The following is a 26920-nucleotide window of genomic DNA, read 5'->3' as shown; positions in this document are numbered from 1 at the left end:
TCATTTCTCTACTTTTATCATGAGATGTTCCTTATTGTTTAGATCTGGCCTCAGGATGATAATGTAGCACTTTGTGAAGAAGATGCAACCCAGCAGTCCAGCACTGGAGGTCAAGATGGAGAAGATTTGGACAATCACCATGGACTTTCCTTTGGTGCTCAGATAAGTGGGCAGGAAGGAGACCCAAACACTGCAGAAGACCAGCATGCTGAAGGTGATCAGTTTGGCTTCATTGAAAGTCCCAGGCAGGTTCCTGGCCAGGAAAGCCACAGTGAAGCAAATGGCAGCTAGGAAACACATATAGCCAAGGACAACATAAAACATGGTGACAGAGCCTTCATTGCATTGCAGGATGATCTCTCCAGGCTGGGAGTGGAGGTCCGAATCAGGGAAAGGGGGAGAAATTCCCAGCCATAAGACACAGATGAAAATTTGGCCAGCAGAACCAGAAAGAACGATGGAGTTGGCCAAGCTCTTCCCCAACCATCTTCTCACACTGTTCCCAGGGTTTGAGGCCAGGAAAGCCAGCACTACTGTGATTGTTTTAGCCAACACAGAAGATACAGCTATTGAGAATACAATGCTGAACACTATTTGTCGGAGAAGACAGGTGACTTTCCTTGGTCGTCCAATGAAGAAAAAGGAGGACAAGAAGCAAAGCAAGAGGGATATCAGGAGGATGAAAGAGAGGTCTCGGTTGTTGGCTTTGACAATGGGGGTTTCAAGGTATTTAATGAATATGAATAAAATGAATCCTGTAGTTAGGAACAAGAGTAGGGCAAAGGAGACCAGGATGATGCCCAGATTATCTTTATAAGACAGAAAGGTTATCCTTTTCTGTATACATTGGACTCTGTTCTGGGTAGGATATTGATCATCTGGGCACTTGGTGCATTTTTCAGTATCTGAGAAAAAAAGAAAGTAATATTTATTTTATACCTCTTTTCACCTTCCAAGAAAGATCTTCTTTGGATGTCAGGTGATACTGACCAACCATGGCAGGTGCCAATATTGAAAAAACCAATAGGGGCAGGTTGACAATACTAACTGTGACTATGGGATCATCCCACAAACTTTCTAACATGTTCCAATGGAAATGCTCCCTCAGAATGTTCCCTGGATCTCTGCTTGAAATACATCAACTCAAGAGCATTGCTGCCCAATAGTTAAATGGTCCAGATATCCAGCCATAGACTCATCCATTCTAGTAGCTGTTCATACATAATTTTATTCATAATTGTACCCATCATTCCCATTATTCATTTTTAAAATAATCAACTATTCTGATGTTTTATATTTTGATACACATTTTATATGCTGTTTCTGACAATTTTATTATATTAATGCTGCAATCTGTTATACCACATGAAATATGTATAATAGCCTACTTGGTTCTCTTCCCCCCTCTGATTTCTGTTATATTGGTTTCCTTTTAATCCCAACAGTTAATAGTCCCTTTTAGAACCACAACCATATCCCTTTTTTATTGCTGCTGTATTTCATTATTTATTATCCAAGAAAATTGGAAAGATCAGAAGAAGAGGAAAGATTCAGTAAGAATCCAACCAAGGAAACTATGATGGAGTCTATGCTGAATCTGGGAATGTTGAACTGGGCTATCAACAATATTTGTGTTTTATCTCTTAACCCATAATATGGAAAATTGAAGCACTGAAAAAAAACCTCTAATAATGGTAAATATAATTGATGTCCCTTCTTCCACCTCTTTTATGGCAAATCTTGGTGAGCAAAAACCATTGATCTGAAACCATTTCTCAATTTCAAAGAATGCAGATATTCCTAAGAAGAATAAACATGGGAGGACAGCTCCAAACTGGCAAAAAGAAAAGAAAAAAGAAAATTTTCTTCTGATGCAAATAATATTGCACAATCCACCATGTTCTTCTATCTCTTCCTATATTCTCAAAATCTTTTTTATTCCTCCCATTATAGAAGAAATTGGGCACTTTGCAAATTGAGAAGTGCAAAATTGTGAAACACAGATGTCTCTTTGAAAGTGCACATTTATCAAAATGCTCTGGTTGAATCCAGTACCCTTTTTCCTGGTAACACCCACCTTCCTGAGTGGAGATGGTCCCCTCTGGACAAGGAACACAGTCATAGCAGCAAACTGGCTCTCCTTGCCGAGCTTGCTTGAAAAATCCAGGATGACAATTTTCCACACATTTGGACTGAGGCAGAGACTAAGAAGAAGAACAAGGAATTATAAATGAAGTATGTTAAAATTAACCCTCAATGAAAAATGAAGGTAGACATGAACAATAGTCAAGTAGTTGCTGGACTTCATTTAGGCAAATTAGAACTTTTCAAGTAACTCTCAAAGTTGCAGGGGATACAACTACTGACAGATTCTTCATTTAGTTTCTCCCTTTTGCTTCTAGAATATCTCATTGCAGTACAGAACATTTCTGCTTAATAAATTCTGGACTGAGCAATTGAGAAAAGATTTAGCATGAAGTGATAATTAGTGTCACATACATACATACACACAAACAAATACCTACATATACACATACACAAATACATACACACATACAAACACAACCACATGGTTGTATTATCATGCAGTCCTCCTTTCTTCATTTACCCATGAATTTAAAGTGGGATGCTGTATTCATATTAAAGTTTAGAACGAAATTTATTCTAAAACGTTTATGATTTTTTTTTACAAGATTTATTAAAATTGAATAAAACTGTGGTGAAAAAACCTGTGACCGGTTGGATCCGGGGAGGTTTCTTCTAGACTATATGTATCATTGCAAGGCCATGGTGGTCCAGAACCATAAAGGAAAAGTTCATTACAAATTTAGGCTGTCAACCTTAATGCATCTGTTTTTTGTTTATTTGTATATTTATTTGCTAATTTTATATGGCCACCATGCTGGCAAACTAAGAGTAAAACTGACTGCCTAGTTTCCAAAACTAGAGAGAGATGAAATGGAGGTGAGTCAATAGAACATGACCCTCAAAAATGGTAAGTCAGGCATTTTTTGCTGTATCACATGTGATTTGAACCCTGTGACAGAAAGATGTTTCTAAGATCAAGCAAGGTTTCCACAAAAATGTTTTTTTCTGTTGAACAACCACAATTATGAGACACCAATTAGCATGAAAAGACAGAGCTACATTTATTGTTGGTTAAATATAGACTCTCCTCTTTCCCAGAGAGGTAGCTGACAATCAAGATAAACAATTGCATTCAATGATGTTTCCATATGAAGTGATAAACCAAAGACCAAATCGAAGTAACTTTTTTCCCTTCTTCCTTATTTCTTCCATTAATGAGTAAAGGGGTTTTTTGGGGGGATCAATCCTGGTTTCAGTGCTTCAGTTTTCTGGTCAGGGAATATCAGAAAAGTTATTATGATTTCTTGTGAATGGAAAGCCTTGGACCTTCTCCCTAAGGAGCAGAAGGCTGTTCTTCTATCCCTAAGGCATGAAAGACAAGTATGAAAAATTCTGACCAGTATGGTCTATTTAAGAATATAAACTTGCCCAGGCATGACAAACTACACCTGAATTCCAAAGCATATTTCCCAAGGAAGCATTATCCAGAAGTCATCCTTGTGTCTGGCTTCTTCCCCCTTTCACTTCACCTGGAACCTGAGCTAATCTTAGGCAAGGAAACAAGACAGATTGATGCTATCAGCACGCAAATCCCCAGAAAATATACATATAATATACATATAAATATAGAGCCGAGGTGGCGCAGTGGTTAAATGCAGCACTGCAGGCTACTTCAGCTGACTGCAGTTCTGCAGTTTGGCTGTTCAAATCTCACCGGCTCAGGGTTGACTCAGCCTTCCATCCTTCCGAGGTGGGTAAAATGAGGACCCGGATTGTTGTTGGGGGCAATATGCTGACTCTGTAAACCGCTTAGAGAGGGCTGAAAGCCCTATGAAGCGGTATATAAGTCTAACTGCTATTGCTATTGCTATTGCTATTACATAATCTGTATATCTTTTTTATACAAATACCAGTTGCACAGAGGATACAAAATAGCAGTGATTTATGTCCTAAAGAATTATCACCTAGCATCCCACATAGGACATGGCTGAATCAATTTGAAACAGTGTTCTATATTACAGCATGTGAAACAGATTGGATTCAGCTGGTTCAGACTGGTTCGGGTGAACCGGCTGGCCCTGCCCACCACACATTTCCAAGGAGTCTCCACGTGGCCTGTTCATCATGCCAGGTAAGTACAGGGCCACGTGGAAGCTCTGGGAGGGAGAAAAACGGGCCTACCTGAAGTTTTGGAAGTCCAGAAATGGGCTTGTTTCCCGCTTCCGGAGGGCCTCCGGAGCCCAGGGGAGGACATTTCTGCATGCCTGAATGCTCAGGAAAAGCCTCCAGAGCCCGGGGAAAGTGAAAAATGGGCCTACTGGAAGTTCCTGAAGTCCAGAAATGGGCCCGTATCCAACTTCTGGAGGACCTCCGGAGGGCATGGGACACTGTTTTGCCGGTTCCACCACAAAACCGTGAAGCCCTTATCCGCGCCGAGATAAATGCGGAGGCAAATCCGCTGCGTCCAAAGCGCTAAGAAAAACACGACCCTACCGCCGCGACAACAGCGCGGCGACAGAAGGGCGTTCTACATGCTTCGTTCTTTGCCTCCAAAGGTAGCCCTCCTCCTCCAGCTGACAGCGGCAGCGGGCATGGGGCAAAGCGGGCTGCCCAGCAGCAGCAGCCCGTGGGAAGGGTCCAGCTCAGCCGCGGGGGGCCCGGCAGCAGCGGCGGCTGAGGCTCTCCCGGGGCCGGCGAAGAGGGCTTGCCCGGCGGAGACAGGCCGCCCTCTTCTTCCTCAACAACATCTCCTTGGACGGGCGGCTGCCGCCGCCGGGCAAGGCCACTTCGCCGGCCCCGGGAGAGCCTCAGCCGCCGCCGCTGCCGGGCCCCCCGCGGCTGAGCTGGACCCTTCACACGGGCTGCTGCTGCTGCCCTCTGCCGCCAGCGCCTCCCCCTGTGCAGCCTCTGGAGCCTGGGGAGGGTGAACCCCCCTGTGAGGAGGCCACATAGGCCATAACCCCCATGGCCATACCCACCCAGCAACCAGACAGACAACTGGTTGCCAATTTTTTTCAATCCTACCCCTAATCTGAAGGAGACCTTGCCAATTGTACTGAAGTGTCCCAAGCCATTTAAGAAAACTATAAGGGTTCTATTCCCCACATTCAATTCTCACTGTATTGGTGACTAGGCTTAGCCACTTGAAAAATGTCTTAAGGCTTTGGAAAACAGAAATAAAGACACCAATGTTTCACCCACCTTATTGAGCAACTTAAGCTGTGAAAGAGCATCTTGGTTGATAATAAGTCTCTGCTGTTCAAAACTCCCCAGTTGCTCTGTAATGGGATCATCCCTGGCGAGAACTATCAAGCTTAGGATATTCAGATCTGCTGCCACATCACCATTTTGGTCCAAATACACTTTCATGTTGGAAAGGTTGCAAAACTCATTTTTCTTCAGAAAGGGATGAAACTAGAACAGAAATATCCAGGATGTTAAAAGCAGAAACCTTGGTTTTTCTATCCCACATTGTTTTTTTTCAGACTTGAGTCTTTCTGCTACAGTTGTCTCACTTGCAAATATCCTGAGTTGCGAGAACAAATGTTATCACTGTCCTCAAAAGAAAGGTTCATCAAAATTTGTCAGGCATATAAATATTGATAAAATAAATAATTGATGGAATTGGTAAAGTGTATGGAGCATTCTAGACTGGATATACAAAAACGAACAAAGATTATTCACAAAGTCCTTGAAAGCAAAAGGGCAATTACCATAAAACATGGATTTTTCAGGAAGAAAGTTGCCAGTGTAATGTTGTCCTGGATAAAGCAGGTGCAAAAGATGGCTGGATGAGCTAATTCTACTTTATTGTGATGCTGCATTAACAGAATTTTACAATTCTGAAAATGCAAATCTCCTACCAACATTTTTTCACTCTGAAAATTTAGGACAATCCTTTATCAGTTTCTTTATCTTATAACTTAGCTGTGGCTTCTCTTATCTGAACTCTAGGCGGAAGTATGACAGCTTTATGATAGGTGTCTGTGTGTGTCTGTGTGTGTGTGTTGTTCACTGATTATAATAAATTGATGATATTTTAATGGTTGGATAATAATCATATAGATAATTGGATATTAATGTCATTAATGATGTGCTTGAGAATGGATGATGGAAAGGCTAAAAATAATAAATAACTAATCGAGCAATACATCTGTGAATACTTAGAAGCAAACCAGTTAAAACAAAAACCAACATGGGTTTGTCAAAAACAGATCATGCCAACCAAATCTTATTTCGTTCTTCAACAATGTGACTAAATTAGTGGATCAGCAAAATGTTCTAAAAACAGTATACAGATTTCAGTAAAACATTTGATGAAGTAAATCACAACCTACTTCTTGGCAAGCTATAAAAATGTGGAATAGGCAGCCCCACCACATGGTGGCTTTGCACCTGGCTGCCAAATTGTACTCAATTTGTAATCCTCAATGGAAATGAATTCACATGGATGGAAGTCAGCAGTGGGGTATCCCAAGGTTCCTTTTTAGGCCCAGTACTCTTCAATATCTCCATAAACAATCTAGACAATGGAAGTGAAGGGGGACTCATCAAATCTGCAGACAACACTAATTTGGCAGTAATAGCCAACACACAGAGGACAAGCTCAAGATCCAAAAAGATCTTGACAGACTTGAACACTGAGCCCTATCTAACAAAATGAAATTCAAAGTTGATTAAAGTAAAGTTTTACATTTCGGCAAGAAAAGACTAGATGAAACTTGGCTTAATGTTCATAACTGTGAAAGAGATCTTAGGAGTCTTAGTGGATAATCATTTAAATGGCTAAAGGGTTAGTGCCAAGGTGGCGCAGTGGTTAAATGCAGCACTGCAGGCTACTGCTAGATCAGCAGTTCAGCGGTTCAAATCTCACCGGCTCAGGGTTGACTCAGCCTTCCATCCTTCCGAGGTGGGTAAAATGAGGACCCAGATTGTTGGGGGCAATATGCTGACTCTCTGTAAACCGCTTAGAGAGGCCTGAAAGGCCTATGAAGCGGTATATAAGTCTACTGCTATTGCCAGTGCTATTGCTATTGCTATTGCTATTGCTATTGCTATTACTGCTATTGCTATTGCTATTGCTAGTGTCACCCCAAAAAATAGACCATGGTTTGCACTACCTCCATGATGGGCTTTTGGCAAAATATGGGCTGCACCTCACAAAGACTGGGAAGAATATTTTCAGAAAATGACTGGTTGAACTTATCAGGAGGGCTTTAAAGTAAAATTGAGGGGGGAGGGTGTGTGACCAGTCTTTGGGATCTCCAGGACCTAATTCAAAACAAAAAACCCTAGAAAGCAAGTCAAATAAAGAGGTAAGGAAAGATGGGAAGGAAGACAAACTCAAACACCACATAGGAGTCATACCCAGAATCAGATATAAAGATCTCAAATGTCTATATACAAATGCACAAAGTTTGGGGAACAAAGAGGGTCAACTTCAATTATTAATACATGAAGGTAGATATGATATACTTGGAATTACAGAAACCTGATGGGATGAAACCCATGACTAGAACATAGTAATAGAAGGATACAAACTATTCAAAAAAACCAACAACACCCAGATCTCATAAAAGAGGCGGTGGAGTTCCACTGTATGTAAAGGACCACATACTGGTACAGAAATGCATGAAGTCAAATGAAAAAAATGTCCTAGAATGCATATGGATCAATATAACAGAAAAAAAGAATGACATTGCCATAGGTGTATACTACAACCAGGAAGAAAAAATAGATGTACTTTTTGCTAACCAATCAACAGATAAATGTAGGAAACACACTATCAAAATAATGGGGTATTTCAATTACCCTGACATCAATTGAAAAAAATAATTCTACATCAAGTGAAAGATTGAATAGGTTACTGACCAACCTAGCTGACAAGTTTATTGCCCAAACGGTAGAGTAGGAAACTAGAGGGACAGCCATACTGGATTTAATTCTTACAAACAGAGAAGAAGTAATAGAGGGTTGCAGAGTATAAAAACTTTTTTTTCTTGGGTCATCATGTCATACTAAAATTCATCATAACACAAACACAAGCAATATAATTTAATTCTATTACATTTTAATAACTTCAGAGAGAACTTGGGAAAGATTCCTTAGTATGAAAACCCTAAAGGGGAAAAGAAATCAAGAAGCTTGGGAAACTGTGAAAAAAATGCTTATAAAAACCCAGTCCAGCACAATACTGAAAAAGAAAAATAAGAAATCCAAGAAGAAACCAACATGGCTGAACAAAGATCTCTCTGACAAATTGAAAGAGAAAAAGGACAAGTACAAAAAATGGAAAGAGGAACACATACCCATATTTTTTGGAATATAAGACGCACCGGAGTATAAGATGCACCAAGGTTTTGAAGAGGCAAATTTTTAAAAAAGTAAGTAGGTAGGGATAGAGAAGGAGAGAAAGAGAGAGAAATACAGTAGGCAAGTAAGGAGAGAGTAGTTAGGTAGGTAGATAAAAGGAGGAGACAGAGAGAGAGAGAGAGAGAGAGGGAGGGAGAGAGAGAGTAGGTAGGTAGGTAGGTAGGTAGGTAAGTAGATAGGTAGAAGGATATATAGAGAGAAATGCAGTAGATAGGTAGTTGTTTCTGCTGGCTCAGCACTTGATCAATGTAATTCTCATCAATCTGTTAAAGAGCCTTCTGAAAGGAAAAAAAAATGTTTTTACACTCTGCAAACCACCCCAAAACAGCCCATTTTTCACGAAAAAGGGCCTGTTTTTTGTCAAAAAAATTTGCATGCATATTTATTTATTTATTTATTTATTTATTTATTTATTTATTTATTTATTTATTTATTTATTTATTAGACTTATATACCTCTTCATAGGGCTTTCAGCCCTCTCTAAGCGGTTTACAATATTTTTAGCAAATTTTTTAGCATACTCTTATGGAGGCTTATACTGGGGGTTGGGGGGGGAAACGGCCCATTTTTTGCTCATTTCTGTCCTCCCCAGCCCCCAGGAGCTCTCTGAAAGCCTCCATAAGGGCATGCACAGCCATTTTGGTGAAGGTGCGGGCCTTCAGGAGGCAAAAAATGCTATATTTGGTGTATAAAACACACCCAGAGTTTCAGCCCCTTTTTTGAGGGAAAATGGTGCATCTTATATTCCAAAAAATATGGTAACTAAGGCAGAATATCAGCAGATAGCCAGAATCTGCAAAGTTGAAGTCAGGGAAGCAAAGCCTCAGAATGAACAAAGACTTGCAACAAAAATCAAGGACAATAAAAACGGTTTATTCTAACATGTAAATAACAAGAAAAAAAATAAGGAAACAGTCAGTCCACAAAATAGATGACAAGGAAGTAACAGGCAGCAGAGAGGAAGCAGAGCTGCTTAACTCATTCTTTTCATTAGTCTTCATGAAAAAAGAAGTTATAGTCCAACCTATCAAAATATAATCATAAAAGACGGAAATAAAAGTTAAAATAAGGAAAAAAATGATAAGAGAACACCTGTTTTATCTTGAGGAATACAAATCTATGGGAGCTGATGAATTACATCAAAGAGTTCTAAAGGAGCTAGGAGATGCCATCTCAGAACCGCTGTACCACATCTTTCAAAAATTCTGCAACACTAGGGAACTATAAGAGGACTGGAAAAGAGTAGATGTGGTTCCCATCCTGAAAAAAGGAAGGGAAAAACCAGACCTTGGAAACTACAGACCAATTAGCCTAACATAAATACCTGGGAAGATACTGAAAAAGAGAAGAAAAAAACAAGATCTGCCAACATCTTGAAATGAGTAAAATAATGTAGCAGTCAGCAAGGGTTTGTTAAAAACAGATCAAGCCAAACCAATCTTTTTTTATTTTTCAATATAGTGACTAAATTAGCAGACCGGCAAAATACTGTGGACATAATATACTTAGATTTCAGTAAGCCATTCGACAAAGTAAACCACAATCTACTTCTATGTAAACTAGAAAAAAGTGGGACAGATAGCATCACCAAGAGATGCATTCATAACTGGCTGACAAACCATTCTCAATGAGTAGTCTTTAATGGGTCTACGTCTACATGGTGGGAAGTAAGCAGGGGGTGCTACAAGGTTCCATTTTAGGCCCAGTACTCTTCAATATTTTCAATAATGGTTTAGATGAGGGGATAGATGGGAAACTTACCAAATTTATGGATGATAGTAAGTGGCAGGAATAGCTAACACCTTAGAAGATAGGGTTAAGACCCAGATGGGTATTGACAGACTTGAACACTGGGCCCTATTTAACAAAATGAAATTCAATGTAGAGAAAAGTAAAGTCTTAGGCAAGAAAAACCAAAAGAACAGACATATACTGGGTGAAACCAGGCTTAATAGCAATAACTGCGAGATGGCTCTTGGGAGTCTTAGTGAACAACCTGTTAAATATGAGCCAGCAGCATGCTGTGGCAGCCAAAAAAGCCAATGCAAATGTAAATTGTATTAACAGAGGGATTCAATCAAGATCAAGTAAGATATTAATACCACTATAAAGCCTTGGTAAGACCACACCTAGAATAATGCATCCAGTTATGGTCACCACACTATAAAAAAATGTTGAGACTCTAGAAAAAATGCAGACAAGAGCAACTAAGGTGAATAGGGGATTGGAGGCTAAAATATATGGAGAATGGTTGCAAAATCTTGGCATGGCTAGTCTAGTGAAGAGGAAGACCAGTGGTGACATGATATCAGATAAGAGCCAAGGTGGCGCAGTGGTTAAATGCAGCACTGCAGGCTACTGCTAGATCAGCAGGTCAGCGGTTCAAATCTCACCGGCTCAGGGTTGACTCAGCCTTCCATCCTTCCGAGGTGGGTAAAATGAGGACCCAGATTGTTGGGGGCAATATGCTGACTCTCTGTAAACCGCTTAGAGAGGCCTGAAAGGCCTATGAAGCGGTATATAAGTCCACTGCTATTGCTATTGCTATATTCCAATATTTGAGGGGCTGCCACAGAGATGAAGGGGTCAAGCTATTTTCCAAGGGGCTCAAAGGCCAGACAAGGAATAATAGATGGAAACTGATCAAGGAGAGATTCGACCTGGAAATAAGGATTTATTTATTAGACTTATATATCGCTTCATAGGGCTTTCAGCCCTCTTTAAGCGGTTTACAAATTTTTTAGCAAATTGAGTCAGCAACTTGCCCCCACAGTCCGGGTCCTCATTTCACCCACCTTGGAAGGATGGAAAGCTGAGTCGACCTTGAGCCGGTGAGATTTGAACTGCTGAACTGCGGAACACAGTCAGCTAAAGTGGCCTGCAGTACTGCACCCTAACCACTGCGCCACCTCGGCTCATGGATACTTTTTTGACAGTGAGAACAATCAACCAGTGGAACAGCTTGTCTTCAGAAGTTATGGGAGCTTCATTACTGGAAGCTTTCAAGAAGAGATTTGACTGTCATTTGTCAGAAATGGTGTAGGTTCTCCTGCTTTGGCAGGGGATTCCACTAGATGATCTACAAGATTCCTTCCAATTCTGTTAATTTGTTAAAATATGAGCCAACAATGTGTGTCAGCAGCCAAAATAAAGAATGAGATACAAAACAATAGCAGAGTTGGAAGGGACCTTGGAAGTCTTCTAGTCCAACCCCCTGCCTAGGCAGGAAACCCTATACCGTTTCAGACAAATGGCTATCCAACATCTTCTTAAAGACTTCCAGTGTTGGGGCATTCACAACTTCTGGAGGCAAGCTGTTCCACTGATTAATTGTTCTAACTGTCAGGAAATTTCTCCTCAGTTCTAAGTTGCTTCTCCCCTTGATTAGTTTCCACCCATTGCTTCTTGTTCTACCAAGGCTTCATTAATAGGGGGTAGAATCAAGATCACATGAAGTAAAGTTCTTAGTAAAGGTTTTGGAATACCGCATCCAGTTCTGGTCATGACAATATTAAAAAGACCCTGAAAAGAATGCAGAGAAGAGCAACAAGAATGATTAGGAGGCTGGAGGCTAAAACATACAAACTATGGTTACAAGAATTTGTATGTCCAGTCTAATGTAAAGAAAATGATAGCAGTATTCCAATTTTTGAGGATCTCCAACACAGATGAAAGGAGTCAAACTATTTTTTTGAAAGCACCAAAAGGGAAGGCAAGTAACAATGGATGGACACTGATAAAAGAGAGAACCAACGTAGAACGAAGGAGAAATGTCCTAAGGGTGAGAGCAATCAACCAGTGGAATAGCTTGTCTTCAGAGGTTCTGGATGCTCCATCACTGGAGCTTTCAAAAAGAGACTGGACAGGCATATGTCTGAAAAGATATAGTGTTTCCTGCTTGTACAGGGATATGAACTAGAAGACCTCCAAATTTCTCCCAACTCTATTATTCTGTGTGTCATAGTTCCCTGTAATGAACTCTGGGAAGTCATGACTGACACATTGTTCAGGTTCAAGAAACCCTTTCATGAGTACATCATATCGGCACTTAGAAAGTTGAAGCTAGCCCTGCATTATTCCTGTACATAAAGATAGGTAAAAAAATAGGATTTCCCCCCCCCCTCTGGTCTTTACTTCATGTGGGCCAATCAGCCAAGTCGTAGGTTCCCGCCAGGCTTCAACATATGTACATTGACATGACCTTAGTTCACTGGCTGGCTGGTGTTATGTTATGACTAGAGACACCACATTCCTAAATTTTCCTCTCCCCCTTGAATGGCAACCAAGAAATGAATAGCAATAGCAGTTAGACTTATATACCGCTTCATAGGGCTTTCAGCCCTCTCTAAGCGGTTTACAGAGTCAGCATATCATCCCCAACAACAATCCGAGTCCTAATTTTACCCACCTCGGAAGGATGGAAGGCTGAGTCAACCCTGAGCCAGTGAGATTTGAACAGCCGAACTGCAGTCAGCTGAAGTGGCCTGCAGTACTGCACTCTACCCACTGTGCCACCTCCCAGAAGTTCATCTCATTTTCCAGGTGGACACTATGTCTTCGTCTATGTCTAACTACACCTGATAAGAATATTTGAGAAACTTTAACAGGGATTGTTGCAGTCAGCGTGGGTTATGCTAGATAGTCTCAGGGTCTCCTTCAAATTTATGAACATACAATTCTAAAATGCTAATAACAAATGTATAAGGAGTTTATTTAAAATGCATATGTATTTTATAAAATTAACACTGTTTAATATCAAAATATACATGTCGTGGTACTCGCTCTTTGAAAAATTATTCAGAAGTGATTACATGAAGCAAACTTGGCCTTTTGAAGCACAAAAAGGTTGAGATAGTTTCCTTTCCTCCTTTGTATTATTTCTCCAAAGAAAATAAGTTTGATGAGTCATTGTCAGGACCCCATACCTGCCATGGCTGCAGCCTTTGAGTCCCCAGTCTCTCTTCTCCGTCTTTCCTCTTGGATGTGGAGGAATATGCAGCATTCAAGCTATGGCCCAGAGTATTAATCAAAGTATAAATATGGTGGTTATATTCGTTCCAGACCCTATTTCTTTCCAATTTGGTCTTCAGAGGGGATTTCTGAGTGCATCTTTTCCGGCCTTTCACAGAAAGGAGGTCTTCTGAAAAAGAACAGAGAAAAGATTGATCACCAAACTGTGGTTGCACACAGAGATCGGGTTTGAAGGAACTATCGTTTTGTCCTTTTCTCAATTGAAAGATATAGGTCCAAACACTATGGACATATTTCAGAAATGTGTGTCTTTTTATAGGCAATTTGCCAGAGGCTGTCATTATCCAGATTTTCCCTTCAATGGGTTCTGGCAAACTTGTAAGTATTGAATGGAAAGAAAGAAGTCTGTCCCAAATGGAAAAAAATTTTATGAGGTGAACAAAGACATTGACTTGTCTCCACTTGGAAATGGCATCCCTGAGAGGTGCTGTATGTCCAGCTGATGAAAATTGTTGTGATATAACAACACAAATTCCATTTTTGACAAGCATAGGAGTCAATGTCCTCATGGAATTCTCTCCATTCTCTGTGTCTGAAGCAAAGAGACCAATCAAGGTCCATCTGAAATGGAGAAGCAGTTGGACAATTGCTGGGTACTGAAAGCCTTCTTTGGGGAGCATCCGGTAAAAAAATGGGAATTGACTTTTGTCACTCAGAGCATCTGAAACAATTTTATAACTGATCTGAAAAAGCAATGAAGAATGCTGTATTTAAGATGTGTTATTAACTTTCAATAAATCCAGCTTTTTTTGTCCTGAACATATTAGAATAGTGTATTATTGATTAGCTGATATTACAGATATTAGCAAGACCGGATAAAAAATACAATAAAAGAAATGAAATAATACAAAAAAAAATCAGAATAAAGAATGCAAATGACTCCTTTTTTTCTGAAATCAGACCCACATTTGCAGATTCAACTGAATTGTTTTATTCAAATAAAGAGCCATATGTAAGGTTTTAAAATTCTGTCCACAAAGTTATTTTATTGTTGTTTTAATATAAGGATTTTGATTTCGACACAGATCTTCTCATCACTTTCACAAGTATGCAGTAGAAGGCCCCAAAGTAATAGGGATAGTGTCATGAGATGACAGGGCTGTTTTGCTGTTTTCCCTCTCCCCAGTGTCAATCCCATCACTAGACAATATACAGTACCTATACTGGCCATGGAGGAAAGCAAGTCTTGAAAGCCATAGAGTGGATATGGTTGAATTTATTGCTTACCTATCCTACCGATTCACTCTTTTTACTAGATAAAGCGGGACACCACAAACCTGTGGGACTTTGTAGGTGTCTGCTAATATTGACATCTGGATGGAGATATCCTTGTCAGCTCCATCAATAAGAGCCAAAAGGTTGTCCTTCCTTCCACAGCTGTAGTTGGGAACATTGGCTTCTCCAGTAGAGAGCATGTCCAGCAAGGAATCTGAAGTGCCAATAGTGTTCAAAGAGTTGTCATGCATGTTGTAGCCAAGTGTGAGATTTTTCAGGAGCTTGGAATTCTTATTGACCACTTGAACAGCAAAAATAAAGCGTAGGAATTTAGACTGATCAGAAGATATTAGACTGTAAAAAAAATGTTCATTTTTATCATCACCGTTACCATCATCATGAATAGCAAACTATATTTTATATTTTAATATATTTTTGCTTGACCAATCAAAATAAAGCATAGCACTTTTTAATGAGCAGTAGATAAACTCCTGTAAAAATGAAAAAACAAACAGCTGTAAATATGATCATATTACTATCATCAACAACAGAACCAACAACATTTTTTTCCAATTTAATCTGCCTTGTCTTTTGAAGCCTACAGAGTCTTAATCCAATACTGACTTCAAACCCAGAGACAAATGATACTCACCCATCTCCATTCAATTTTAATGAATGTTGGGAAGATGGAATTGATACAATCCTCTACATGGGTTAAGAAGTGCAAATACACTATTCATTGTGACAGTACTAATTTTCATTTGCCCAGTAATCAGGGTTCAAAATAAGTGAATAAAGTAGAACCACCATAAAGGGAAGAGGATGTTTCAAAAGTGATCCAGAAACCAATCCTAAAAATAAGTTATCCTGTATTTCTATAAGGATCTGAAAGTAAATATCAATGAAGGGTTGTATTTGAAATAACCTGGGCAGGGGAAAACTACAATAATCACTAATTTAAACAAAAGTCAGTATTCAAGTCATAAATTCAAGATTGAACACAGAGAGGAAAATAATATGGACTTGTTTCATATTCTTTTTCTGTTCCATCTTTGGATTTGAATTTTTTCCTGAAAATAAGACAAAGAAAGCATGGAAATCAAAATGATTCAGGAAATTAGACAGGAGAGGTGCTGCTATATTCATCTGAAATAAGTGGAACAAGGAGAACAAAATGAGGTGTTAGAATTATAAATAGAGGGAATGCAATAGAGGGAATATAACTCCATTATCCCGAATTACTTACGAGTGAGACTGACTAGAAGGAGCGGCATTGAAAGGGAACATTATATGAGATATTTTTGTTGCGGTGATGACTATACCAATGATTTGGTCTCCTGATCTGTAATAGGTCCATGGTTTTTTCCCTTCCTGATGCTCCAAGGTCAGTGGACATTTCATTGTAACATTCCCAGAGACTGGCAGGGACAACAGTAGCATCAGAAACAGAAGCAGGAGGTTCATAATTCCTGAGGATTAATCAATGTGCTTCCCGCTTTTAAACAAGAACAGGAAGAAGAGTTGAAGAATTAAAAGTCCTCACACAAGAGCCAGTGGCTTTCCTAATTAAGACACACAAAGCAAACTTCACCTGGAAAGGAGAGAAAGGTGCATTTAACAGCACAGTATGATGTTTACATTGCTTCAGTCTGATGTTTACATTGGTCATTGGAGAAGTAGGAAAGCTGAAGGAGCAGGATGCTGATAATTAAAGTGAGAAGCAACATTTTCCCTGGCGAATCTGAACTTCTTCATTGGCTCGATTTGCAGAAAGGTAGCTGGAGTACAGCATATTAGTGAAAAATTGCAGATATACCCCCGAGGGCAGTGTTTTTTAGTGGTTGTAATCTTTCCTGTCAGGACCTGTCCAGAAAATGATGCTGGAGGAAAATGCAGCATTTCAAAACCTATGTTGTTAACTTCTGCTATCCTTCAACATGGAATCTTTTCTCCAGAGAGTATTGAGTAAGGTCACCCAGAACTATGGAGTTTGGTGTCACACTAGGTTGAGGACACTGAATATTTTTTGATTATATCATTGTGTAAATATGAAAAAAGATACAGGCCCAATAGATTTTTTTTCCATTGACACCAATTTGCTGCCACACCCAACTAAAAAATGGTTTGAAGGGACATGAACTTCCTTCCTTCTTCTGGTTGTGTGGATGAACTACATGAGAGTGGAGCTCTTTGGTCCTTCACATCTCTGAGGCTGTGTGTGACCCCCCCCCTCCCAAGACTTCCAAGGTCTTGAAGGAGGTGGTTGGGTATCCCTGTGTTCAGTTGTCAGAAAGATTATGTTTCTTGTTTGGAGAGATGTAAATTGACATGTACAATTTGACTTAGAAGAGAGAAAGGGAATTGAGTTAGAGGGGGCAGCAACCACCCTTAGGTAATACACCAAGGTTTAAGGTTTTAGGTTTAAGGTTTTAATGGATTTGTATGGCGCCCAATCCCGAAGGACTCCGGGCGGCTTACATAAAAACAATTTAAAAAATATTAAAAGAATTTAAAATATAAGACAAAGCGAATTAAAAACACAACATGCACTCAATCTTAGTGGGGCTGGAGATCAGTCGAGAATCAGCAGCCCCAGGCCTGCCGGAACAGCCAGGTTTTAATAGACTTTCGGAAGGCCGAGAGAGTGGGGAGGGTCCGGACCTCAGGGAGTAGATCATTCCATAGGGCCAGGGCAGCTACAGAGAAGGCTCTCCCCCGAGGAGCCACCAGGTGACATTGTGTCATTGACGGCACCTGGAGAAGGCCCATCCTGTGAGATCTTATTGGGCGCTGGGAGGTATGTGGCAGGAGGTGGTCATGGAGATATCTAGGTCCTAGGCCATGTAGGGCTGTAAAGGTGATGACCAGCACCTTGAAGCTCGTTCAGAGACCAATAGGGAGCCAGTGCAGTTCATGGAGGATAGGTGTAACATGGGTGTATCTAGGTACACCCAGTATCGCTCGTGCGGCTGCATTCTGGACCAATTGTAGTCTCCGAACACTTTTTAAGGGCAGCCCCATGTAGATCGCATTACAGTAGTCGAGTCTTGAGGTGACGAGGGCGTGGGTGACCATTTGGAGTACCCCCTGATCCAGGTAGAGCCACAACTGGTGCACCAGATGAACTGGGAAAAAGCTTCCCTGGTCACAGCTGACAAATGATGTTCAAGTGTCAGCTGTGGATCCAGGAGAACACCCAAGTTGCGGGCCCTTTCTGAGGGGTGTAAGCTTTCACCCCCAAGGTTTAAAGGTGGGATGTCTGGACTATCTTTGGGGGGCAGCATCCAAAGCCACTCGGTCTTGTCAGGGTTGAGTGCAAGCTTGTTCATTCCCATCCAGTCCCTGACAGCTTCCACGCAGTGGCACATCACTTCCACCGCTTCACTGAGTTGGCATGGGGCAGACAGATACAGCTGGGTATCATCCGCATACTGGTGGTATTTAATCCCGTACCAGCGAATGATCTCACCCAGTGGCTTCATGTAGATGTTAAATAGGAGGGGGACAGGACCGAGCCCTGCGGCACCCCTTATTTAAGGGGCCTAGGGGTCAACCTCTGTCCTCCGAACAACACCGACTGCGACCTGCCAGAGAGGTAAGAATAGAACCACCGTAAAACAGTGCCTCCCATTCCCACCTCTTCCAGCCGACACAGAAGGATACCATGGTCGATGGTATCCAAGGCCACTGAGAGGTCAAGAAGCACCAGGATAGAGGAATGTCCTCTATCCCTGGCTCGACAGAGATCATCAGTCAGTGCGACCAAAGCGGTTTTGGTGCAGTAACCAGGCCTGAAACCAGACTGAAAGGGATCTAGATAATCTGCTTCATTCAAGGTCCGCCAGAGTTGGAGGGCCACCACCTTCTCAACAACCTTCCCTAAGAATGGGAGGTTGGAGACTGGACGATAGTTTTTAAGGGCAGCTGGGTCCAGAGAAGGCTTCTTAAGGAGGGGTTTCACCACCGCTTCCTTCAAAGGTTGCGGGAAAGAACCCTCCCGAAGAGAGGTGTTTACAATCCTCTGGATCCAGCCTCGTGTCAAGGATGGGCAATCCCTGAGGACATCTGATTTTTTTAAAAATTATTCCCATGTTACAGATCTCAACTTCTTTTCTCAGTGCCTGACTACAAGAGGTTTGGCAATTCTGATTTCTGGTTGTTGCTTTTGGTTGAGGCGTAACAAGGGTGATTCATTCATGATATTTTCTGACATGTCTCAGGGAAGCCTGGTTGATCTTCTTTTTTTTTTCTTTGAAGAAGAAGCATCTGTTTTCCTTGACATCCTCTCAGTAGAGTTGGACTATGGATGGACAAGAGAGGATGGTTCTTCTTTTCTACCACTCTCATGCCAAATAAGGTTACCAGCACGGGTAGAAAAATACAGATTTTTTTTACTTTTTCTCTGAAGTAAAAATGATATAAGCTCCATAATTTTATTCTGCACCACCAATTTAATGAAAGGATTCCAGTTCAGAATTGACTTTTCTTAAATGTCTAAATCTCATTTGAATGGATGCCAGAATCCTAATCATCAAAAGAGTTAAAATATCAGCTGTCTCTATTGTGGGCATATCGGCCATATAAACACCTCCAGAAATGGGAGACTTTGTCCATTTGTTAACAGTCATAGTTGTGCATTTTATGTGTAGGTGTGGGTATCTCCTTCTGTGTCTATCCTTTAATGATTCTATATTTCATGTGGTATCACTTCCAATTATTAATTATTGCAGAAGATAAATAAGCAAAGGGACAGAAAGAGATTGAAAGTCTGTCTGAAATCTTAATACAACAGCAAGAATGACAATATGAAGAATAATCCAAAACTGAATTTGAAACTGAATTATGTACAAATAATGAACATGCAATAACAAAAATGTATAAAGTTTAAGCCTTTGAAACAGAAGCTGAACAAACTGAATTTGCATTACTAAATGAACTATTAAATTTGGATATCGAATAAAGATGGAATTTATATCTCATAATTTAAAAGATTGGGGTATTTTTTTAGAAATATAATGATCTATTCTTGGTATATGACACAAGAGAATTTATCAAAAATATGTAAAACATATTTCAAACAATGCAGGAATTATGAAAATTATGGGAGAACATTTAATCACGTGGGGCAAACTTGTGAGAAAACTAAGACACTTTAGATACACTTTACATTATTGACACAATAATGTAAAAAAATTAGAAAGGCTAAAATTGTGAAGAAACCAGATTTTTTTTTATTGGGACTTCTGAACAATGAATTAAAAAGCATTCATAGGAGATGGATTTTACATATGGTAACTACAAGTATATTACTGTATACTCAAGATGGAAGTATCATGGAATTACCACAGTGAAGGACTAGATTGTGGGAAATGTAGAATTTAAAGAAATGGGGAAAACATCTGTTGAAAAGACGGTTGGAAATGTGGTGCTTTTTTCTTTTTCATTCCTTTTGTATTTATTTATTTTTTCTTTTAATTAATATTTTGTTTTCTGGAAAAGTTCTTGATAAATACATATTTAAAAAGAATTAGGGAAAGCTAATAATAACTAGATAAACTCAGACATAATATACATTCAGTATCCAAAAATAAAAGAAAAATGGAAAGAATCCCAGAGTTCCATTCAGATAGGTGAGATATTTCTTGGAGATTTGAAAATGCTTCCAAATCTCTTAGCCTTCTCTTGGTGGATTAAAAATACAATTGTTGAAAGAATATTTAAATAACATGTCACTATACTTTTTCTAGAGTGTGAACATCTTTTTTATATCATGGCAACCAAAACTGGATGCAGTATTCCAAGGTAAGGCCACACTTGGAATACTGCATCCAGTTTTGGTCGCATGATGTAAAAAAGATGTTGAAACTCTAAAAACAATGCAGAGAAGATCAACAAAGATGATTAGGGCACTGAGGGCTAAAACATATAAAGAACAGTTGCTGGAACTGGGTATGTCTGATGAAAAGAAGGAATAGGGGTAGATATGATAGCAGTTTTCCAATGTCTCAGGTGTTGCCACAAAGAAGAGGGATCAAACTATTCTCCAAAGCACCTCAGGGCAGGACAAGAAGCATGGATGGAAACTAATCAAGGAGAGAAGCAACCTAGAATTAAGGAAAAATTTCCTGACAGTTAGAACAATTAATGAGTGGAACAACTTGCCTCCAGAAGTTGGGAATGCTCCAACACTGGAAGTTTTTAAGAGGACATTACATAACCATTTGTCTGAAGTGGTGTAGGGTATTCTGCCTAAGCAGAGGGTTGAATTAGAAGACCTTCAACGTCCTTTCTAACTCTGTTATTCTATGTTCTACTTCCATTGATTATATCCTGATATATTCACACTTTCAGGAAAGCATTAACAGAGTACTGGAAAATGCTATCCTTCCTTTTTGCAATCCAAGTGACCAAAAAGAATCCCAACATTTCATTCAATATCACCCTGCAATACAATATCCATGACAATTATTTCAGTGCACACATGACTTCAGAGGCTTTGCTGGACCTGCTTTCAGAGGGGGAGGCCAATATTCCCAACTACAGCTGTGGAAGGCAGAAAAACCACAGTTGCTATTCTTGAAGGAGCTGATACTGACATCTCCGTCCATTTTTCAACCATGTTGAGAATCTACAAAATCCCACAGGTGTGTCTTTGTTGGGAAGACCGTTTTTAGACATGCAACTTACAGCCAGACATCTTCTGTTGTAAATGGAAATTAAAGTTTTATTGTGGGAATTGCATGAAGTAAGCATGAAGGTTATATCAAATGGAAGAGAAGGATCTGAGCATACAATCCTCTCCCTGGCACATTCATAAAGAGGCAATATAAGAGCAGAATGACCTCCCTACAAAAAGATTATTCATTGCAAGGAGTGGAACAATTCCTCCATTAGTGCTAGAATTTGTTTTTATGGTCTCCAAAAAATAAAGTTAACAAATGATTTTCCTTTTCAGATCAGCCATGGTTTTGATTCCCAGGGTTCTTAGTGTTGAAAATCCTTTCTTCTACCCAATGCTCCCTGCTGAAGGAGTTTAGTACCCAGGGATGGTGAAGCTGACCCTACATTTCAAGTGGACCTTGGTGGGTCTCCTTGCACCAGACACTGAGAATGGACAAAGGTTCATGAGGACGTTGACCTCTATTCTGATAAGGAATAGCATTTGTCCAGTTTTATCACAAACCTTTCCCCAGATCTTTTAGCAGTGGACATACTGGGATTTATACCACAATTGGAGAAAGGTGAATATCTTTATGGTGCAGACTTGACTTCATTCAATTTAGGTGTTACACAAGTGGGTCAGGTATTCGATATTCTTACTGAACCTCCTAAAGGAAAAGTTGTGATCACCACAATCTCCTGGGACTTAACTAATTATTTGTAAAAAACAAAACAAAAAAACATTTCCTGTGTTGGAAGAAATGTCATTCTGGGTTTGGCTCCAAGTGAGGAAAAAGACATTGGAGACATGGAGGCTGCTTGGAAAGATGGTTTATTGGTGGACAGGACCACATGGCTTGAGTCTTGAACAGAAAAGGTGATCACATGATTCAATGTTGGTGGAGAAAAGAGAAGGGAAGAGAGGAAGAGAAGCTGACTCCCTAGTTTTATGCCCTCTCTGGCCTTTGATCTTGATCTTGTATTCTGATTGGTTGACAGATTCCCATAGGCCCATGCAGGGGCAGCTCTCTAGGCTGCGTTTTGAATCCAGGTTTGGTTGAGTTCTCAGATGCCATGTGGCGAGTGCCAATATTATTATGCCTTATATTATCCCATCACTCTAGAGCTGAAGGGAATAACTCTTTATTATGTAAAGTAGACTAGCTCAGGCTTTAATGGCTCATTGACAAAGGAGGATGGGCAGGAAGCTGCTGGCAACTATTCTGTCTTTTAGAACATGTTTCTTCCATTTCACATCCAGAGAAATATTCTGCCTTTTCAATATGTCCTAGGATATTTCATTTTTTCTGGGAGAGGGCTGGGTGATAACTTCCTACAATCCCTCCTTTTTTTTTCAAAACATGTGAGTGGAATGCACATGTTCTTGACAAAAGATTAAAATTGGTCAGATCAGGGACACTTAATTCTTCTGATGGAAAGGCATTGAGAGAGACGGCAGAAGGATCCCTTCAGTGGCTCCCAGAGAGCTTTCAACCATAAAGGTCCAGCAACTAGGGCACAATTTCTGGAAAGAAATTTACAGTATCCAATTTTCCATGCCAATTAATATCAGATATCACTTCTGTGAGCTTCTAGACAGATTTCAAGCAAACAGAAGTCCCAAAATTCTTCACAGCCATGCTTTTCCTTTAAGTTACAGGCTGCCCATTTGGAAGGGATGGTTCTTGAACCTGCCCTAGCTCTTATTTTAGTGAGGCCAAATTGAGTTTAACTAGTGTGCAGTCCAGGCTATTACAACCACATTGGCTACCTACAAAATCGACAAATATGTCCATAATGTTCTGCAACCTCTTTGTCACACTGTAGCAGTAAATAGGAAGAGATGCAATGACCAAGCATAATGAGCAGATACCCACTTCTTGTGCCCACATTTCTGTCTGCAAGAGGAGAAATTACCTGCTTCTTCCTGACAACTGACATCTTTATCATGAGTTTACTTTTCTTTTGTTCTCAAAAAAATAATCACAGAAATACAAATTGTTTGTGCCATTTCTTCATTCTTTTTCACATCAGTTCTGCCTTGAATGAACAAACTCTGGTGTCATTCAAGCCCTTTATACTCCTATTCTACAATTTCTAGTTACACCTCCTTTTTCCTATTGTAAACATCAAATTTTAGTGGATAGCTGGATAAAATAGCTAAATTTGAAAATAAATCTTATGGGCTCAGAATGACATATCTTAGGAAACCTCCATTTTAAGAAGATAAAAAAGGCTTCTGGATAAGGAGATTGTCCACCTTCATCTCTCAGTGATCACTCAGAAGCTTTTGAAGTGTCCACAAGAAAAATATGTAGATATATGTGTTAGTCCAGCCTGTGACTGGGAGTTTATGCCAAATCCATCCCCCACATCACATCTGTGTGATCCTAAATCATCTAATTTTGTAAGAATTATTTTTTAGAAATCTTATTTTAGTTCATGTCTTTATCTATTATATTTTAAATGAAGAGTTGGATTATCATCCTTCTTGAGTCCAATATTACAAAGAACCCCAACTTCAGATAATGGCATGATTAGAGAGCATCCCATAAATAGGTTTATCTTTAGTTACATTTACATTTTATTCAAATGATTATAATCCAAAAGAAAAAGAAATTAAAGAGAGACAAAACAAGACAAAACATTAAAAATATGAATAAAAATACCAAAAGACATTCCTCTGGTTGAACACTGACAAATCTATTGGAACAATACTAACTCATCCCCACTCATTCCAAGGCAGGTCCAAAATATATAAGCTTGTACATCTATTTGCAATCCAACTGACCTGTCATATATTACACGCATGGATATGACTTGAGGCAGTTTGGTGTAGTGGTTAAGGCACCAGGCTAGAAATTGGGAGAGTGAGTTCTAGTCCTGCCCTGGGCTTAAAACCAACTGGGTGGCAGTAGGACAGCCCTTCTCTCAGCACTCTAAGAAAGAGACAATGGCAAATGACTTAAAAAAATGCTAAGATCTCTGGACCACCTGCACCATTTCTGATTTCTGTAGTAAATATGTACTTAAATGAATGAAATCACACAACATAATGTGTTCAAAAGTGTGACCTTTGCCTTTCAAATGCAGATGGACTGCTGAATCTTTTCCGAATGCACTTGCTCTCCTATGTTGTGCCATGTGTTTATGAAGTGATTTTTTTCTCACCAAGAAACAGATCTGCAAATGTCGCACTGCATTATACTGCACATATCACATTGCTTATTTTGTGTCTGGGTGTTTTATCCTTGGGATGGACAAGCTTCTGCCTTAGTGTATTCTTGGGTTTAAAGTGTATATGTAGGAGAATGAAAAAGTCCTTCTGACTTCTACAGCTACATTTAGGAATATTGGCTTCCACAGCTGATCCAGCACAGCATGCTAGGTTTCAAATAATTGTCATGGAGAATCTAATCCAGCTGGATATTTGGAAGGAGCTGGGAATCCTGATTGATCTCTTCAATGGCAAAAAATGAAGTAAAGCTCTTTACAGCAGTTGGTTGAAGCTCTCCTAATAAACAAGAATATAAATTATTTAGTATAGGAAAAGCCAAAAAAAAAAAGGAGAGAGAAGTAACAGAAAAAGCTAAAAGTACAAGAAGAAAATAAAATAGAGATTTTAAAAAAACAGAATGATATAAATGAAGCTATAGAAATATAAAAAGTAACTACCAATATTTTTCACAGCAATTATAACTACAATTATATTTCAATACCTCTTTAAACTCTCTTTTTTTCTATAATCTATCCTGTCCCATCATTAAAAGAATAAACCATAAGTTGATTTTTGTGGACTTTTCACACAAAAAGACACTATGGATGTTTCAGTCATCAATAAAGGCAGATATTACCCTTTCTCTGATAAGAAGTCAGTTTGTCCATCTTGGTAACTTCTGTCAATTTCACCAGCCATTCCTCCTTGATAAGTAGTGCTGAATTTATCTTTGTGCATATACTGTAGTAATTAATTGCTACATTAATCATAAATTGAAATAGTCTTCCATAAAATTTTTCTATATTTTCCATCAATCCTAAAAGGAAATGTTCTGTCTTAAATTGAATATTTATCTTTTAAATCCTCTCTTTAAATGTAGGTATTTGAAACTAATTTTAAAGCCTTTTTATATGTCCATCAAGCATAATAACATGTCCTTTCATCTTTTCCTATTTCCCCCTCTAGAAAGCTTTCTAAGAAAAAGCCCATGACAGGAAGTCTGTTTTAATTGAGTTGGCTTGAGAATCAAAACTAGAAGCATCCTAAGCCTTCTTTCCTTGTGTCCCCATCATCTCACCTCCAGCAAGGTTCTTGAGACACAGAGAGGTGCTCAATAGAAGTGCCAATCTCTCCCTCTCTCCCTCCCTCCCTCCCGCCACTCTCTCTCTGTGTATATATAGAGAGAGTTTGACAACTTTTGTGGAACCCATAAAATTGTTTCTTCCTCTCCTTCTCATCTTAATTAATGGGAGAATATCTCCAAGGCACTTTGATGCTTACAATGTACTAAATCTCACTTTGCCTGAGACAGCACTGAATCAAATTACAATTTCTATGGTTTCCATCACTCCTAAGTGTGGCCAATGAGCATCAGAACCCAGACTCATTTTCCTCACTAGGAATTGCACAGAAACCACTAGGCATTTTGAGGGAGTGGGATGGTGTTTGGCTTGACTTGCCAGAACCTGACCCTGATTTAAGATACCACCTAGACCTGATCCATTTCCCAACAGGCCAGGGCTGGTTTTCTGGGCAAGGAATATTGCTACTATATGTCCCTTGCCACCACAATAGAAGTAAAGACATTGTCTCCATCTCAGTGTTTTCTCAGCATCTTTCAAATGAGGCCATGCACCCAAATTCTTCATGGGTTCCACAGGGGAGGATTTTCATACTACATTTGGGTGAGGTATGGCAGGCATAATGAGTTTGTTATGGACTCTGGCCTTTTGCTATTATAAGTGCCTATCTATATGCAAGGACAGGTGAGTTATTCCTTGCATTGTGCCCAGACATGTAGTTTTTTTAATTTGTGAAGAATCTCATATGCCAACTTTTCTTTAAATTAGTCATTCAGAGCAACTTCATTCTGCAAATGATGTTTTCCAAAGTAGGAATGTGCAAAAGAGCTCCAAGGCTCAAGAGCTCTAAGCCATCACAAGAGTGAAATTCATACACAGGGATCACACCTGAGTAAATGGCATTCCCAGCAAAGAGAAGAGAGGAAACCAACAGTATCTTCTATAGGCTAACACTCCCACAAAATTTGCTGCAGCCAACTGTCACTGATTGGAATCTTGACCCTGTTGCCCTGGCAACTAACCTAACAGAAACTCCCCTTCTGCTCTCCTTTCTCCTGGGCCATGACAAGCCAACACCTCAAGAGCCAAAATAAACAACAAAGAGGATATAGGAAAAACTTGAGTTGTCCACTTCTAGATATCATATGGTTTAGTTACATCACCATTAACCATAATTTCAGCCTTCTGACTAGTGTCAGATTTCTTGGGAAGGTTGAGGAATTTCTCAGCAAGGTTCATATCTTCCAGAGCTTTA

The 26920-nt window shown here is 39.7% G+C and overlaps 1 protein-coding gene across 1 annotated transcript; it reads right to left on the bottom strand.

Annotated features, from left to right (window-relative positions):
• Window positions 1–26904, bottom strand: LOC148047081 (vomeronasal type-2 receptor 26-like). The gene is made up of 3 exons (XM_087707731.1): window positions 26824–26904; window positions 2078–2192; window positions 1–905 (listed from the first exon to the last, which is right to left on the bottom strand). Exons 1-3 carry the CDS (start codon window positions 26902–26904, stop codon window positions 1–3), a joined length of 1101 nt encoding a protein of 366 aa, XP_087563857.1.
• Between the last annotated feature and the right edge of the window lie 16 nt (window positions 26905–26920).

The sequence above is a fragment of the Thamnophis sirtalis genome, unplaced genomic scaffold (genome assembly GCF_051295495.1).
Source record: "Thamnophis sirtalis isolate CommonGarterSnake01/CBP01778 unplaced genomic scaffold, rThaSir2_p1.2 scaffold_3, whole genome shotgun sequence".
Taxonomy (NCBI): domain Eukaryota; kingdom Metazoa; phylum Chordata; class Lepidosauria; order Squamata; family Natricidae; genus Thamnophis; species Thamnophis sirtalis.
This window is presented reverse-complemented; position numbering and strand designations above follow the sequence as displayed.